Source organism: Hylobates moloch, unplaced genomic scaffold (assembly GCF_009828535.3).
Source record: "Hylobates moloch isolate HMO894 unplaced genomic scaffold, HMol_V3 SCAFFOLD_6, whole genome shotgun sequence".
In the NCBI taxonomy this organism is placed as follows: domain Eukaryota; kingdom Metazoa; phylum Chordata; class Mammalia; order Primates; family Hylobatidae; genus Hylobates; species Hylobates moloch.
The window spans coordinates 137,031,136-137,050,054 of NW_026652281.1; the positions used below are offsets into that span (position 1 = coordinate 137,031,136).

The 18,919-nt window shown below is 41.6% G+C and overlaps 1 protein-coding gene across 2 annotated transcripts in view; it reads left to right on the top strand.

The window, feature by feature from the left end:
• Positions 1-8,313: 8,313 nt before the first annotated feature.
• Positions 8,314-18,919, top strand: part of TTC1 (tetratricopeptide repeat domain 1) — a 56,926-nt gene continuing 46,320 nt past the window's right edge. The window contains exons 1-2 of one of the 2 annotated variants that reach the window (XM_032158525.2): positions 8,314-8,396; positions 9,701-10,059. In XM_032158525.2, the coding sequence (XP_032014416.1) occupies positions 9,730-10,059 (330 nt within the window). In that variant the 5' untranslated portion in view covers positions 8,314-8,396; positions 9,701-9,729. The remainder of the gene's footprint in view (positions 8,397-9,700; positions 10,060-18,919) is intronic. The other variant, XM_032158526.2, reaches the window with a different exon arrangement.

The following is an 18,919-nucleotide window of genomic DNA, read 5'->3' on the forward strand; positions in this document are numbered from 1 at the left end:
GGGTCTCACTATGTTGCCAGGCTGGAGTGCAGTGGCTCAACCATGGCTCACTGCATCCTTGAACTCCTGGGCTGAAGTGATCCTCCCGCCTCAGCCTCCTGAGTAGCTGGGACTACAGGCAAATGCCACCACACCCAGCTGTTACTTTTTAAAAGACAGGCTCTGAGCGTTCTACATATGTTAATTCATTTACACATCCCAGTAGCTCTGGGATGAAAATACTGTCATTGTCTCCATGTTACGAATAGGGAATCTGAAGCTTACTTAAGTTAAGGAGCTCGTCCAAGGTGATAGGACTTGTTGGAGCAGAGCTGGGATTCAGTCTTGGCCAGTCTGATATCACAGTTCATCTCTAAAACAGGAGTCAGCACACCACAGACCAAAAGCTAAGTCCCGCGTCATGCCTGCTTTTATAAATAAAGTTCTATTGGAACACAGGCATTCTCATTCATTTATGTGGTGTGCATGGCTGCTTTTGTGTGACAACAGCGTTTGAGCAGTTGTGGATAACTGGAGTGGTGGAGCGTAGAGTCATCCTCTTTAAAATGTGAGCCCCCAGAGTGGGAACTTCCAAGCTGAGATCTCAATCCCCAGAGTGAGCTTGTTGCTGAGGAATTTGTAGTTTAGTCAGCTCCCCAGATACCCACTATCTTTGCTTTGACGTGAACAGAGGATGACAAAGAAACTTGTCTCCTTTCTGGTGTGAAAATATTTCCTTACCCTTCAAAATGAGTCTAAATGACAGCTGAAGGTGTTCTGTGCGGTGCTTGGCACCCAGTCAGCACTCAGCAAACGTCCCCTTCCTTCCGACACCTGCCCTTGCCACCTGCTGGACCAAAATTGGCCACCTGCCTAAACTTGCAATGGTTTGTATGTCATGGACACAATGCTTTATGCTTTAAAACCAACATTGACATTTCATACAATAAAGTGAGGGTTGGAAGTAAGTTTCACAACTCAGAATAAACTGGGTCCAGCTGATGAGTGCGAGGGTGGTGGGTGCAGTGAGGGGAATGTGTTAGGTCAGCCAGGTCAGCCATTCCATTATGGTTGAGGCAGTGAATTATCTTTCTTTGTCCAGAAGACCAAGGTGGAGGGCAAAAGGGGAATGAGCACTCAAGTGAGTGGGAGCAGAATGCTTGCCAGGGCACCCTCTGAATGACTCTTTCCAAGACTGTCAGTCTTGGTCCCTCCACCCATCCAAAACCAGCATTAAAAGCCTAATCTTTAACCAGGCACTGAGCCATTTGCCTGACACTGAAAAACGGCTGAGTTTTCCTGCCAAATATATATCTACTTTTCTTTATAGATCTAAATCACCTTCAAGTCACTTCTCCTCTCTGCAGTTAAGTTTACTAAATCTGCCCAGCACTTTTGTTCTTTAGAAGAATATAGACTTGTGGTTAGACTGGGTTTTAAGTCCCTGATCCATTCTACTAACTGTGTGACCTTGGGAAAAACTTTTAACCTCTCTGAGCCTCAGTCTTATCATTTGCAATAACAGTACTTACCAATTTCATCCACCTGCACAACAAATATTTGAGTGCCTATTGTGTGCCAGGCACTGTGAAAAGCTATAAATTTCACAGCAAATAATACAGACAAGATCCTTATCCTTGTGAATCTTACCATCTAATAGAAGGCACTATAATAATCAAGTAAATAAGATTATTACAGATGGTGATAAACGATGCGAAGGGGTATAGAGGGTGATGTAATAGAGTGAGCCACTTAAGTGACATTGAAGGAAGACCTGAAGTATGAGAATGAGCAATAACCATGGGAAGAGCTGTTAATGGTATCAAGCCACAGGAACATGGAGCACAAAGGCGTGGGGATGGGAAAAGAGGTGTTGTTTTAGGGCTGGGCACGGTGGCTCATGCCTGTAACACCACACTTTGGGAGGCCGAGGTGGGCAGATGACTTGAGGTCAGGAGTTCAAGACTAGCCTGGCCAACATGGTGAAACCCCGTCTCTACCAAAAAAAAAAAAAAAGTAGAAAAATTAGCAGGGTATGGTGGTGTGTGTCTGTAATCCCAGCTACTTGGGAAGCTGAGGTGGGAGAATCACTTGAACCTGGGAGGTTGCAGTGAGCCAAGACTGCACCACTACACTCCAGCCTGGGCAACAGAGCAAGACTCCATCTCAAAAAAAAAAAAATGTTGTTTTAGGAACAGAGAGTAGCATAGTGTCAAGAGGGAAGGCGGTACGAGATGAGGTCAGAGAGGGAGGCAGAGGCCCGATCACATGGGCTTTATGCATAGTGGTAAGGATTTTAGATTTTATTCTAATCGGGGTGGGAAGTCAATAAAAGAATTGTACAGGGTTCATATATTCTTTTCTTTTTTTTTTTTTTTTTAAATTTCTGAGACAGGGTCTGGCTCTGTCACCCATGCTGGAGTGCTGTGGTGTGATCATGGCTCACTGCAGCCTTGACCTCCTAGGGTAAAGGAATCCTCCTCACTCAGCCTTCCGAGTAGCTGGGACTACAGTCACCTGAAATGGCACCTGGCTATTTTTCATTTTTAGAAATAAGGTCTTACTATGCTGCCCTGGCTGGTCTCGAACTCCTGGCCTCAAACACTCCTCCTGCCTGAGCCTCCCAAGGTGCTGAGACTACAGGCATGAGCCACCATGCCCAGCTATGATTCGTGTTTTGAAAAGATCAGTTTTGATGCTTTGTGAAAAGATTATAAGAAACAAGAGAGGCCAGGGTTATTATAAAGATTACCTGCAATTACAAATGTAATGGGCACAGCCCCTGATGCACGTAAATTCTCTATGAATGATAGTTAGTTGTTCTGGAAAGTCTAAGCCTGTCCTGTCCAGTACACCAGCCATTCGCCACATGTGATTACTGAGCATCTGGAATGTGGCTAGTGCAACCAAGGACTTAAATTTCTGATTTTATTTAATTTTAATTAATTTAAATTTAAAAACTGATATTCAATTCAGTTACTGGGAAGTATGTTTGAAAAAAGCTTACATATATGAATCAATGTTTTAAAATATAGATTTTATGAAATGTGAATGCAGACTCAAGTATTTTTTATGAAAATTTGATGTCCAAATTGAGATATACTATAAAATACACACATGACCCCAAAGACTTAGTAAGAAAAAGAGAATGTAAAATAACTTGTTACGGCTGGGCACGGTGGCTCACACCGGTAATCCTAGCACTTTGGGAGGCTGACGTGGGCAGGTCACCTGAGGTCAGGAGTTCAAGAGCAGCCTGGCCAACATGGCAAAACCCCATCTCTACTAAAAATACAAAAAATTAGCCATGCATGGTGGTGCATGCCTGTAATCCCAGCTACTCGGGAGGCTGAGACAGGAGAATCACTTGAACCCAGGAGCTGGAGGTTGCAGTGAGCCGAGATCGTGCCACTGCCCTCTAGTCTGGGAGACAGAATGAGTGAGACTCCGTCTCAAAAAAAAAAAAAAAACAAAAAACACTTGATAAACATTTTTGTATTGATCACATGCCCAAAGGATATTTTAGACATATTTGATTAAATAAAACATTAATTGCATTTAATAATGCTAAATATTAAATTAATTTTACTTATTTTACTGTTTTTAATGCCGATACCAGGAAATTTAAAATTTGACCAGGTATAGTGGCTCACACCTATAAGCCCAACATTTTTGGAGGCCAAGGCTGGAAGATACCTTGAGGCCAGGAAATCAAGACCAACCTGGTAAAAATAGCAAGACCCTCTCTCTACAAAAAAAAAAAGAAAGAAAAGAAAAGAGGCACGATGGCATTCACCTGTAGTCCCAGTTGCTTGGGAGGCTGAGGTGAGAGGATGGCTTGAACCCAGGATGTCGAGGCTGCAGTGAGCTATGATTGTGCCACTGCACTATAGCCTGGGTGACAGAGTGAGACCCTGTCACGAAACAAAGATAAACTAATAAAATATGTGTGGCCTAGTACAGTGGCTCATGTATGTAATCACAGCATTTTGGGAGGCTGACATGAGAGGATCACTTGAGGCAAGGAGTTTGAGGCTGCAGTGAGCTACAATTATGCCATTGCACTCACTAGGTGACAGAGTGAGATCCTGTCTCTACTAAATAAATAAATTACATATGTGGTTCACATTGTATTTCTATTGGGCATGCTGATCTAAGGGAAAACAAAAATGTAGACATAAATGCACAGAATGCTAATTCTTGATTATGTCTCATCAGAAATTTTAATTCAAAGATTGGAACTGGGAAAAAATAAGAAACAAAAGCATCTTTTGGAAACACTGTAGGAAGGCATAACCTACATTGTAATTATTTATTTATTTTTATTTTATTTTATTCTATATTTTGTTTGAGACAGAGTCTCACTTTGTTGCCCAGGCTGGAGGGCAGTGGCGTGATCTCAATTCACTGAAACTTCTGCCTCCCAGGTTCAAGCGATTCTCGTGCCTCAGCCTCCCGAGTAGCTGGGATTATAGGCCTGTGTCACCACATCCAGCTAATTTTTGTATTTTTAGTAGAGACAGGGTTTCACCATGTTGGCCAGGCTGGTCTCAAACTCCTGGCCTCAAGCAATCCTCCTGCCTCCGCCTCCCAATGTTCTGAATTAAGGCATAAGCCGCCATGCCCAGCCTTATTTATTTTTATATACATCTCATTCTCAAGGAGTTCTTTTAGCATCCCTGACTGTTCCTGGATTTTAGACCCTCCTTTGGCAAGCTCAAGAAGCTCAGTCCCAGGGGAAACATAGAGGATGGAGCTCAGGACTTAGAGGGTCCCAGAATGTAAGGTTTTATCCCCAAAACCAACTGGGCTCAATACAACTGATTAGGTGATGGACATGTGTCATTAAGAAACCACTGAGCTGCTCACCCCCAAAAAAAACACTGAGGGAAACTGATTCTTTTGCTACTTTCTTGATTTATTGCTATACCCACCACTGGACCTAGTATGATGCCTAGCATTTATTCATTATTCAATAATTTATGTTCAGCACTGATTATTTCAACAAACTTGGGTGCTCAGTTCCCTATCTGGGGGGTGTGAATGAAAGCTTCACAAATATTGCCACTATTAATAGTAGTAGTAGTATTCATTAACAATAGTAATAATAAAATCACTATTAGTAATTAATCATAATAATGGTAATATCTGTGAGATCTTCATTAATAGTAATAATGATTACAATAACAACAAACATTTATTGAGTACTTACTGTGCTACGTGCTATTAATATTAAAGTGGCCAGATGCAGTGGCTCACTCCTGTAATCCCAGCACTTTGGGAGGCCAAGGCGGGCGGATCGTTTGAGCTCAGGAGTTTGAGACCAGCCTGGGCAACATGGCAAAACCTCGTCTTCACAAAAAATACAAAAATTAGCCAGATGTGGTAGTGAGCACCTGTAATTAGTCCCAGCTACTCGGGAGGCTGGGGTGGGGAAGATTGCTTGAGCCCAGGCAGTCAAGGCTGCAGTGAGCCGAGATTGCACCACTGCACTCCAGCCTGGGTGACAGAGAGAGAATCTACTTCAAAAAATATTTTAAGTATTTTTTCTATCTTGAGCACTTCATTTTCTGTGTTTTAGATAAGACATGACACCATTTAATTCTTACAACAACCCTATAACTCCAAAAGTGTCAGTATCTACTTACTCAACTCAGACAGCTGAGTGGCCAGTGTTTTGGCCATAAATTTCTAAAATAGGATGTTCACTGATCCCTTACAACTGTAAACAGGACAAACATGGTCTCTGCCCTGGGAAAATGCAAACAGAGCCACCCTCTGAATCAAAAACATTTCTTGTCCTTTTACAGGATAGTTGGAAGGACTAAGAAACAAAATCTTCATGTTTCCAGGAATGGATGAGTTGGCTTTCATCATTAAAAATTTGTTTCTTGCTTTGTGTTCTACATACACTTAAACAGCATCCAACTACTTATTGTTCCTAAAAATGCTTCTGATATTTTTATGCTCCAGATTCCATGTCCTTCTACCGATCCTGGTTTTTTGTTTTTTTTTCCACTAAGTGAACTATTCCTCTTTCTACAGCCTAACTCGAGTATCTTATTAGTGAAGACCTACCAAATTGGGCCAGCTGCACTTTGATTTCTTTTGGCATACAAAGAAAGGCAGATTGCTCTTCTTTTGGGCTCAGTAACTTCTTTATTTCCCTTCTTCACTCCCCCACTTGTCTGTGAGCTCCTGATGATGGGGAAGGACAAGGATTCTGTCTTATTAGGCTTTCTGTCCCCAGCTACTGGCACAAGACCCGCCATATAATATTATTGTTGCTAATATTCATTAAACACTGTGCTCCTTGTCTTCTAGATATTTTTTTCTCCCGCGCCCTGTGCTCCTTGTCTTCTAGGTATTTTTTTCTCCCAACCAGCTTGTGAGGTAGGTACCACAGTTATCGATCCCAATTTTTACATATGAGGTAAATGTATACACTAAAAAGTTAGCTGGGCCCTGTGGCTCACATCCATAATCCCTGCATGTTAGGAGGCTGAGGCAGGAGGATTGTTTGAGCCCAAGAGTTTGAAATTAGCCTGGGAAATGTGAGAACTCGTCTCTTAAAAAAAAAAAAAAAAAAGTAAAATAAAAACCTTAGAAGCATAAGTAACTGGCCCCAAAATCACACTGCTACTCAGTGGCAGAGCCTGAATTAGAACTCAGTATTCAAATAAGCCACCTAAAGCATTTTTCACAGCATGTGGTGCTTAATAAGCATATAGTCTATGAATATTAGCAATGGGAATTATTGTTCAGAGTTGTACAGCTAGTAAAGGAAGCTGAGACTGTAACTCAAGTTTTATGTATTTACTTATTTATTTAGCTCCAAAGTTTAGAGCCTTTCCATTACACCAGAATTGAATTAACAGGGCCTCTTAAAGAGGCCTAACCATTTGCTTTTTTTTTTTTCTTTTTTTAAAAATAGACAGAGTCTCCCTCTGTTGTTCAGGCCAAAGTGCAGTGTCGTGATCACAGCTCACTGCAGCCTCTGACTCCTAGGTTCAAGCATCCTCCCACCTCAGCCTTCTGAGTAGCTGAGACTACAGATATGCACCACTGTGCCCAGCTAATTTACACACACACACACACACACATATGTATATATAGATAGAGATGGGTTTTGCCATGTTGCTCAGGCTGGTCTTGAACTCCTGGCCTCAAGAGATCCTCCCATGTCCACCTTCCAAAGTGCTGGGATTACAGGTATGAGCCACCACACTCAGCCTCCATTTACACTTTTTAAATTCTGGGTGTATTTCTTTAAATTCAGAAATATTAAAACCAAAAATATAATATATTTTTGATGTTTTCTTTTGGTATATAAAGCTTTCGACTTACAAAAAATACAACTGTATGCATAACCTCATTTAGACGGAAATTCAAGAAACAAGTTTCATACTCTTCCTGAAAAAGTCTCTTCCAGCTATCTATCTCTGCAATAGGTTCTGTGAATTACAGAAAACGAATTATCTGCTGTCATTGCTGGTTACCTGTCTGGCTACCTCGAGGATGGGTACTATATTTCAATTCTGTGATCCCAGCACAATGCCCAGGGGCTAATAAACTTTCAAAGAACATTTCTCAAATGAATGTATAGGGCAACCACTTTTGGTCTCAGGGTTCCCTTACATTCTTAAATATTATTGAGGTTAGTCTGAGTGCAGTGGTGTTTACAACTAACTGATCACAACCAGTTACAGATCTTTTTGTTTCTTCTCCACTCCCACTGTTTGAGTTGGCTAGCCGTTAAAAAATAAAAATGGGCTGGGCGTGGTGGCTCACGCCTATAATCCCAGCACTTTGGGAGGCCGAGGAGGGAGGATCGCTTGAGCCCAGGATTTCAAGACCAGCCTGAGCAATATAGTGAAACTCCGTCTCTACTAAAAATACAAAAAAATTAGCTGGGCGTGGTGGCGCGCACCTGTGGTCCCAGCTACTCAGAAGGCTGAGGCAAGAGAATCGCTTGAGCCCAGGAGGTTGAGGCTGCAGTGAGTAGAGGCTGTGATTGCGCCACCGCACTCCAGCCTGGGCGACAGACTGAGGCTCTGTCTCAAAAATAAATAAATAAATAAATACATACATACATACATACATACATACATACATACATACATACATAGTGAAACGAACACCACAGGGACAGACTTCCTTTTGTCCTTTTTTCTTTTCGTACAGACTAACGCGGAGTCTGGCCGTAACCCAAGATGGCAACTATCTCTCAAATGTCACGCCGTACAATGACGTCACACAGCGACCATGCCTTTCCTCCCTGAGAGTTTCGCTACATTTCCCAGGATGCTTTGCCAATAGCGACGCTATTAGTCGTCATCGCCGGAAGTGCACCTGACTGAGCGGAAGCAGGAGCTCTCAGAGGCTAAGAAGGTGGAGACCGGAGAAGCTGTGAGGTTGTGAGTAACCCCGTGGGTCTAAGCGTGTTGGCTTTGAGGAACAAAGCTGGGGAATAATCTTCTGGGAAGCGCGAGGCGTCACTTCCCTAACCCTAGGAGCTCAAACTCCTGTGTTCTTCCAGTAGACCTGGGAGCGAAGAGAAGCAAGACATTGCTGTGGAGGCGAAGTCTCCGTATTAAGATCTTGCTGGTTTTTTAAGTGTTCTTGGAACATACTAGGGCAAATTCAGACTCTTGTCGTGATACAAGGGTCGTTGGCGTGATTTTGCTGCTACTAGAGCAATTTACATTTTTGCAAATCTCTAGCAAATTTTTGCAAATATCTGGGCTGCTGATGCTCTGACTCAGCTTCTACAGCAGTGGTTCGCAATTGATGCACATCAGAATCACCTGGGATGAAAAAAATAAATAAATGAATAAACCTTTTGCCCTTGCTTGACGCGACGCTAATAAATCAGAATTTGGTCAGGGTCTGAGCAGTGGTATTTTCTAAAGTATCTCTAGTGTTCTCTTGGGCAGCTAGGGTTCAGAGTCACGCTTTCTAATGCCTGACTCTGGCCCCCGCGGTAATCCTGATTAGAGTCACCTGCGCCAGCGTTCCCCTTCCAGTGTAAGCTGCGTGGGCTCTACCACACGCATTTGGGTTAAAGTGATCACAATTTTGGCACGGATTTTATTTTGAAGTCCACTAGAAACGTATTGTTGGGTTTCCTGTGGTGGTGCTAAAAAGACGGACCGTAGTTTCTTATTCGTGCCTTGGTTATTCATTCTGAATGGAGATTAGGGCTGCTTCCTTTTTCTTGTCACTGTTTTAGTATCTGCCTAATTTTTGCTATCCAAACAGAACGCGAACGGTGTGGAACGTGGAAGAGTTACATTAAAAACGGCTTCTTTTGTTGCTTTTAAGAAGTTCTGGGCCAGGCGCCGTGGCAGGCGCCTGTAATCCCAGCTACTCGGGAGGCTGAGGCAGGAGAATCGCTTGAACCCAGACGGTGGAGGTTGCAGTGAGCCGAGATCGCGCCACTGCACTCCAGCCTGGGCGACAGACTGAGATTACGTCTCAAAAAAAGAAAAAAAGATCTGGTACCAGATTTGACCAGAAAAGGGGTCTCAGTTAAAATGACGTTTGACATTATTATTATTATTATTACTTATGATAAGCTATATGTTTAAATAATAAATTCCAGTGAAAGGAAGTTACGGTGTGTTTTTTGGCTGTAATGCAGAGGTTGGTTTAGGTTTGAAACAGAACTTTTAAAAATATAAGCACCATTACATAGCAGTTTTGTTTTGTTTTCCCCCAGCTTTAGCGTCACCTCCCTCACTGGGCAGCATGGGGGAGAAGTCAGAGAACTGTAGGGTTCCAGAGGATCTGTTAAATGGTTTGAAGGTTACAGATACTCAGGAAGCCGAGTGTGCTGGCCCTCCAGTTCCTGATCCCAAAAATCAGCATTCCCAGAGTAAGCTGCTCAGGGATGATGAGGTCCATCTCCAGGAGCACCAGGGAGAAGAGGAGTGTTTTCATGACTGCAGTGCCTCATTTGAAGAGGAGCCAGGAGCGGACAAGGTTGAGAACAAATCTAATGAAGATGTGAATTCCTCTGAACTAGATGAAGAATACCTAATAGAACTGGAAAAAAACATGTCGGATGAAGAGAAACAGGTAAGTATTTTATTTATTGTGCAGGATCTGCCACTTACACTGCATTTTAAAATGTGGTCGATACTGTATCATAGACCACCTCATCTGTGGTAAAGAATAACTTGCCCCTTTGTCTTCTTATGGCTTTAGTAGTGTTGGATCTGAGATAAATCGGTGGCATGACAGGGAAGCACTTGAGTGTGTCTGCTTAGCAAAGAAATTTTCATTATTTTCTGTGAACCTTGAGTTATGTTCATCTTGTACTTCAGGAGTCTGTAATGTAAGAGTCTATTTGTTTATTTTCAAAACTATATATACTTTTTAGTTTTCTGTTATGACCTTTTCTATGGTTGGCTGTTGAAATTTCTGTAATGAACATTTTTATGTTTATGCTACATTTATGTTTATAAACATTTCCTGTTTATGCTAATCCCTTATTAGCAAAATATGACTGCCTGAATATCTTGGTGGGGTTTTGGTTGCAGAGGTCTTGAGGAACAGAATTGTGTTGATTATAGCTAGCTATCCTTTGTTGAATGCCTACAATGTGCCATCCACTGACTTAAAATGTTACTTGTGTTTTCATTAATCATCACGACATGCCTATGAGATACATACTGTTATTTCCCATAAGGAAACAGCTTAGAGGGATGAAGTAACTAGCCCAAGATCAAACACCTAATGAATTACAAAACTAATTCTCAAATCAAATCTGTTGGATTCCAAAGCTAGAGTATAATGTAGAATGTAATAACAAAAACATCTGTCTTGCTGCAAAGCAGATAGACTAATAAAATGTACACTCTCCTGTTTCTTTGCCCTGGGGCCACACCCTTAACTGGGCAAGCCTTCACTTTTGGAGACTGAAGTCCTGCTGTCCTACTTCCTTCTGATTGCACAAGCAAGGTAGTCTCTGAAGAGTTACTGTAATGTCTTGAGTTTGTCTACAAAGAACTTGAACTAGATTGTAGTTTATGCCACTAAGGAGCTCACTCACTGAACAGGTTGTGATACATTGGTATTGAGTTGAGATAATAAATGTTCAGCCTAAGCCTAACAATGGGGGTGGGAAGGTAGCCTGGGGTGGGAAGGAGCATCTTCTCTTTCTCTCTCCTTAGACACTTTTCATTATCAAATCAGTTAGCTTTAATGTGAACGTGTTTGCTTTTGTGCTAGTGTGCGCCACCAGAACAGGAGGAAAAAGGGCAAAAATGAGCCAAGTTCATAAACTACCACAGCAAATACAGCTCAAAAAAATTAAGTACTGTTCCATAACATTATAACAGGTTTCAGGCTTTTTAGAAGCACTGATTATGCATCTGTGTTAAAAAGTTAGCAGTGCTTTTCTGATACCTTAATATATTTTGCCCTGAAATTATATTAATTTTCTAGTGCCCTCTAGATTTGACAGTTGAATGGTTTGGCTCAAGGTGTCACAAAATCTGATCCCCACCTCTAATTTAGTAAAACATTTTTCATGTCTCTTAGGCCAGAAAATCATACTTTAAGTTCTATAAATACTTTTAGGATTTTTTTTTTTTTTTTTAAGACAGGATCTCACTCTGTCATCCAGGCTGGAGTGCAGTGATGCGATCATGGCTCACTGCAGTTTCAACCTCCTGGGCTCAAGTGGATCCTCCCACCTCAACCTCCTGAGTAGCTGGGACAACAGGCTTGCACCACCCTGCCTGGCTAATTTTTGTGGGTTTTTTGGTAGAGACAATGTCTCACCACGTTGCCAAGGCTGGTCTCCAACTCCTGGGCTCAAGCAGTCCTCCCACTTTGGCCTCCCAAAGTGCTGGGATTACAGGCGTGAACCACCACACCCAGTGAGGATAATTATTTTTATTGCCTGTAAGTTTAATATTCTAAGTAGAACAATACTTTTTTTCACTTTTTTCCCTCCTTTTAAAAATTGAGATATAATTTAGTGAAACTGTATATCAGTTCTCATGGGTAGAATGCAATGAGTTTGACAGTTGTATACACCTGCATAGCTCACGTTTCTATCAAGATAGAGAACATTTCCATCATGTCAGGAAACTCCATTTGTGTGCTTTATCAGTCGTTCCTTTCCCAACCCTGCCAGTCTCTGGTTAACCACTCTTCTGATTCCTGTCCCATAGGTGGTTTTTTCCTGTTCTAGACATTCATATAAACATAATCATACAGTAGTATTCATGTTTAAAACATAAATATTTTCTATTCATTTATATACCAGTCTAAGTGTTTTCATAGCTAATTTGAAAATTTGTAAGAATATCTCATAACAGTAACATACTGCAGTGCTAGTCCTATTATTTAGAGAAATGAAAGCCACTGACTCTACTTTAAGGAAGCAACCTGTAAGAGTGCAGATTGCCTTCAGCTAACTGTGGTACTACATTATTAGGTGTTTTTATGCTATTTTGATAAATATCTTTCCGAAATTTTCAAGAAGCCAGCGAAACAGATTGAAGAAATGTCTTCTGCATATATGGTTTAGCTTTAATAGCTCATCAGGAACAGGATAGTATTATATTTGGATCTTTTAAAATAAAGTTCAGATAGTTCAACAATGACTAAAAAAGTATAAATGGCCAAAAAATGTGAAAAGACTTTCAGCCTCATTAATAATAATAAAAAATACAGGCTGGGCGTGGTGGCTCACGCCTGTAATCCCAGCACCCTTTGGGAGGCCGAGGCGGGCAGATCATGAGGTCAGGAGTTCGAGACCAGCCTGACCAACATGATGAAAACCCGTCTCTACTAAAAATACAAAAATTAGCCAGACATGGTGGTGTGCACCTGTAATCCAGCTACTTGGGAGGCTGAGGCAGGAGAATTGCTTGAACCTGGGAGATGGAGGTTACAGTGAGCTGAGATCAGGCCTCTGCACTCCAGCCTGGGTGACAGAGCAAGACTCTGTCTCAAAAAAAAAAAAAAAAATACAAACTAAAACATTATGTCTCATCTATCAGATCAGAATATTGATCTGATGTTGACAAGGAGAGGATGTTGGAACTCATATACTAATATTGGGAATTTAAATTGTTGTGTCACTTCATGGGACGCAGATAGCAAATTTTTATGTGAACATTTCTTTAGATAGGGCTATCAATAGACTCTTCTACAATGATAGGAATGTTCTACATCCTGCACCATGCAGTATGGTAGCTGTTGACTACGTCAGGCTGTTGAGCGCTTGAAATGTGGCTATTATGGCTGAGGAACTGAATTTTATTTTAATTTATTTAAATAGTCACACGGGGTGGCTCACACCTATAATCCCAGCACTCTGGGAGGCTGAGGTGGGCAGATCACCTAAGGTCAGGAGTTCGACCCGAGACCAGCCTGGCCAACATAGTGAAACCCCATCTCTACCAAAAATAAAAAAAATTAGCCAGGCCTGGTGGCGGGCTCCGGTAATCCCAACTACTCAGAGGATGAGGCAGGAGAATTGCTTGAACCCTGGAGGTCGAGGTTGCAGTGAGCCGAGATTGGGCCATTGCACTCCAGCCTGGGAGACAAGAGCAAAACTCCGTCTCAGAAAATAAATAAATAGTCACATGGGCCAGGCATTGTGGCTCATTCCTATAATCCCAGCACTTGGGAGGCTGAGGCTGGAGGATCACTTGAGCCCAGGAGTTTGAGACCAGCCTGGGCAACATAGTGAGACCCTGTCTTTCCATAAAAAAAATTTTTTTTAATTAAAATTTTTTTTAAAGCCTTTAAAAATAAAAATAATCACGTGTGGCACAAGCCTATAGCCCCACCACTCAGGAGGCTAAGGTGGGAGGATCCCTGGAGCCTGGGAAGTCAAGGCTGCAGTGAGCCATGATCACGCCACTGCACCCCAGCCTGTGCAACAGAGTAAGACCTTGTCTCAAAATGAATAAATAAATAATTTTAAAATAAAATAGTCACATGTGGCTAGTAACTACCATATTGGACATGACCGCATTAACGCTGATTCTCTTGTAGCCATTTATTTCAAGGAATATTTCAAGAACATTAGAAATATATGCAAATGTATATACAGATGTGTTGCAGCATCATTCATAATTTTGGAAAGCTAGACAATGTTAAACAGGGTATTTGTAGTATAGTAAATATATTTGGTCTTTGTCCCTGGTTCCTGTTACAGAGCCACTAAAACCCTTGGAATTTTCTGATAGTCTAGTGTATTTTTTGTTATTCTTAATGTACCCCTTTTGATAACACCTGAGTTCATCCTAATGAGATAACTTTTAGGGTGTGGCCTATCTATAGCCTAAGGAAGGATGGGGCCAGTCACCAAAAAGACTAAGTGATTAGAGGTTTAGAGGGTTGGAACTTTTGGTACCACCTACCGAAATCCAGGAAAGGAGAAGGGCAAGTGCTGGAGATTAAGTTCCATTAAAACTTTTTTCTTTTTGTGTTTTGAGCCAAGTCTCGCTCTGTTGCCCAGGCTGGAATGCAGAGGTGCGCTCATAGTTCACTGCAGGCTTCAACCTCCTGGGCTCGAGCAATCCTCCTCCATCAGTGTCCCAAGTAGCTGGGACCACAGGCGCCCTCCAGCACACCGTGCTAAATTTTTTTGTGTTTGAAATGAAGTCTCACTATGTTGCCCAGGCTGGTCTCGAACTCCTGGACTCAAGCAATGTTCCCATCTCAGCTTCCCACAGTGCTAGGATTACAGGTGTGAGCTGCTGCGCCTGGCCTATAAAAACTCTTGAACAAGAAGTCTGATGTGCTTCCAGGTTGATGAGCACATGGAAGTGTTAAGAGGGTAGCACCCAGAGAGGGCGTGGAAGCTCTGCACTGCTTCTCTCTCTACCTTTCCCTGTGTGTCTCTTCACCTGGCTGTTCTATATCCTTCATAATGTCCTTTATAATAAACTACTAAGTGTGAGTAAAGTGTTTCCCAGAGTTCTGTGAGCCATTCTAGCAAACTATTGAACCCACAGAGGGGGTGGTAAGAACCCTGTGCTAACCATTCAGTCGGAATCATAGGTCACAACCTGGGACTTGTGATTAGTGTCTGAAGAGGGGCCAGGCTTGTGAGACTAAACTCTTAACCTGTGGGATCAAACACTGTCTACCTGGAGATATGACAGAACTGAATTGAATTATAGGACACCCTGTTGGTGTCCATTGGAGAATTGTTTAGTGTGGAAAAAACTCTCATCTGGTGTCAGACCTATTGGGAGGGTATAGTAGGAGAGAAAAATATGTTCTTCCCAGAGTATTACTTAAATTTTGTTGTTATATTTATGTAGTATACAATGCAGTTGCTAAAGGTAAATCTTGGCCAGGTGCAGTGGCTCACGCCTATAATCCCAGCACTTTGGGAGGCCAAGGTGGGCAGACCACTTGAGACCAGGAGTTCAAGACCAGCCTGGCCAACATGGTGAAACCCCATCTCTACTAGAAATACAAAAATTAGCCAGGTATGGTGGTGCGCACCTGTAGTCCCAGCTACTTATAAGGCTGAGGCACGAGAATTGCTTGAACCTAGGAGGCGGAGGTTGCAGTGAGCCGAGATCATGCCACTGCACTCCAGCCTGGGTGACAGAATGAGACTCTGTCTCAATAAATAAATAAATAATTTTAAAAATTTTTTTAAAAAGATGAATCATAGGTATTGACGTGGGAAGCTGCCTGTAATATAATGTCAAATTAATTAATCAGGTTATACAACGGTGATGATTTCTTTTAAGTTAAGGCTATGTGAAAATATGTTTATACATACAAATTTGAAGGGTATACACCAAAGTATAAGCAGTAAGTAACTTTGAGAGGTGTGATTATTAGGGAATTTTAATTTATATGTAATGCAATTTTGTAATACTTGCTTTTTTTACAGTAAGCCTATATTACATTATTCCATTTTAAGAATTTAAATAAATAAAAATTGATTACTTTACAACCAAAGTGTGTGCCCTACCACAAAAGCACATGAAGCTGACCCCTGATGATTTGGGAAAGAAGTGCTATTCCATATAGGGTCTATGTGTTATTAAAGGTTTCTTGTTGGACACAACCAAATAATAGTAGCCAAAGTCTGTTAATCAAGCTAACTTCACTTGTCCTGTGGCTGGGAAGATAATTCAGGCTCAAATGTAGTGTCACTTCTCAGCAGGACTCGTAAATCCAGAGTAATTGAGGAGGAAAGCAGTTAAGATTTGGTAAAAACAGGAAAAGCTCTCAATGAGAGTATAGTGTATTTGTGTGTTTATTTCAGCAGTAAATCTTACTATTTGTGAAAGCTTAAATGTAGGTATAACTACCCACAGGAATGGAATTTTAGCCAACATTTGAGATGTACTAGGTATGTGAAGCAAATAACTGGTTCTGAGAGGCTTGGCTAAGGTGAAGGACAGATGTAGCAGCAGAAGAGAATTGCAATAATAACCTTATGATACAAAAATGCTATCTTAGTGTGTTGGAGCTGCTATAGCAAAATACCTTAGACTGGATAACTTATAAATAATAGAAATTTATTGCTCATAATTCTGGAGGCTGAGAAGTCCAAGATCAAGGTGCCAGCAATTTCAGTGTCTGATGAGGGCCTATTCCTTACAGATGGCACCATTTGTGTCCTTACATGGCAGCAGGGGCAGGGCAGCTCCCTTCAGCCTCTTTTATTAGTACGCTAATCCATTCATGAGGTTGGAGCCCTTATGACTTATACTTAATACCAACACAATGGGGATTATGTTTCAACATGAATTTTGGAGGGACACATTCAGACCATAGCGAGTGTTTATAGTATTAGGACCTATGGCACATACTGCAGAATGCTGGTATTGATTCCATAAGAAAATCACCTTTTATGGACTGCTTGTCACAGTGCAGTTTCTTAGGTCTCATGTGTAAATTTCCTAGGTAATTCATATGCACATGCTGAGGCTTGAGGACCACTGTCATGGGCTTTGCACAGTCTTCCTTCATTAAATAGCTGTTGAATGAATAGCTTCTTTTTCTCCCCCATGAGAGCCATAATTGGCCTTCTTCTCACATTTATTCAAGTAATATTTGCATTTCTTCCACCTGCCAGACATTGTTTGAGGCCCTGAGGGATACAGTGGTGAATAAGACAGGGTTTCTGTTCTCTCATTGGAGAATTAGGACAAAATGTTAAGATGAAGGATGGGTTGGGTTGGAAGGATGGTGCTATGGTTTGAATGTTTCCCTCCAAAATTCATGTTGAACTTAATCCTCAATGTATAGTATTAAGAGGTGGAGCCTTTAGAAGGTGATTAGAAGAATTAGTATCCTTATAAAGTATACCAATAAAATACGTGAGGGAACCTGTTGGGCCCTTCTACTCCCCTTCCACAAAGTGAGGATGCAGAAAGAAGGCACCATATTGAAGCAGAGAACAAGCCCCTTACCGGACACGAAATCTGCTGGTGCCTTGATCTTGGAATTTCCAGCCCCTAGAGCTGTGCAAAATAAATTTCTATTATTTATAAATTACCGAGTCTGTTATTTTGTTATAGCAACCTGACTAAGACAGGTGGAGAGGACTACTTTAGATTGGCTGGTCAGGAAAGCCTCTCTGGAGAGGTGGCCTTTCAGCAGAGACTTGGGGGAGGGTGGTGCTGGGAGCAGCCAAGTGTGTGACTGTCTGAGAGGGAAGCATTGCAGACAAAGAAAGCAGTTGAATAAAGCCCTAAAGTAACAATAAGCTTGGTGTTTTGTCATGTTCAAGGAGTGGAAGAGCCGATGCCTGAAGCATAATGATTAAGGAAGAGAGTGGGCTGATAGTAGGCAAGGGTCTGATTATGGAATAGTTCCTAAGCCGTGGTAAAGAACTTGAAGTTTATTCCAAGTGCAGAAGGAAACAGATGGATAATTTTAAGCCAGGGAGAGATGGAAGTTATTTATATTTTAATAAGAGAATTCAGTTCTTGTACAGAGAATGGAGGGGTATGAGGATGGAGGAGGGACATCAATAGAACATTTGAGACCAATTAGGCTCTAATGCAGTAGCCCGGTGAAGATGATAGTAGCTTGAACTGTGGATCTGAAGAGAAGTGAATGATTTCGGGATATATGTCAGAGGTAAAGCTGACCACACATTGCAGTGGATTCGATTGGAGGGATGGAGTGAGACGTTAGAATGATTCCTTGTCTTCAGCTACTGGATGGATGGTGGTGGCCTTTATTAATATGAAGAAGATGAAGGAACTTTGAACTCATCCAGGTTCTGGTGATTTAATTCTTTCCTGCAAACATATATTTTTTATTTGTAAGCCAAAATGCAGATTTAATCATTTCAATGGGTTTGCTCCCTTTCACTAGTGGTTTGCAAATGGTATTCATTTACATGTACACATAAGGGATCCAAAAGTCTGTTGCTTGGTGAACATGCATTCAGAATGCCTGGTATCTGGGATTTTAAAACATTAGGCTCTGAAAATTTTAAGGATTATTCTTTAAGGTCATTTTCTCTTTAGGAACCATTATCAAAGCTCAGAAGTTTCAGTTTAGAACAGAAGTTATATTTCAGTCTCTTCCCTCTGTCATTTTTCCTAAATTCCACATTACTTAATCTTTTGGACTTCCGTGTTTCTACCACCTTATTGCACCATTTTCTAATCTAACCAATGTTGTGGCTGTGGGTGTGTTTGCAGGGAATACTCTCTTGATTGCTTCCAAAAAGTTTTCAGTAACTTCTTCCATAGTGGCCTGCATAGTCCTGTTAACTTCATGAGCAACCTTTCTGATTTTGTTGTTTCCCTTTTCTTTCATTTTTATTTTTTGTTTTTTTGAGATGGATTCCCTCTCTGTTGTCCAAGCTGGAGTGCAGTGGTGCGATCTCCGCTCACTGCAACCTCTGCCTCCCGGATTCAAGTGATTCTGTCTCTGCTTCCGGAGTAGCTGGGGCTGCAGGCGTGTGCCACCACGCCCA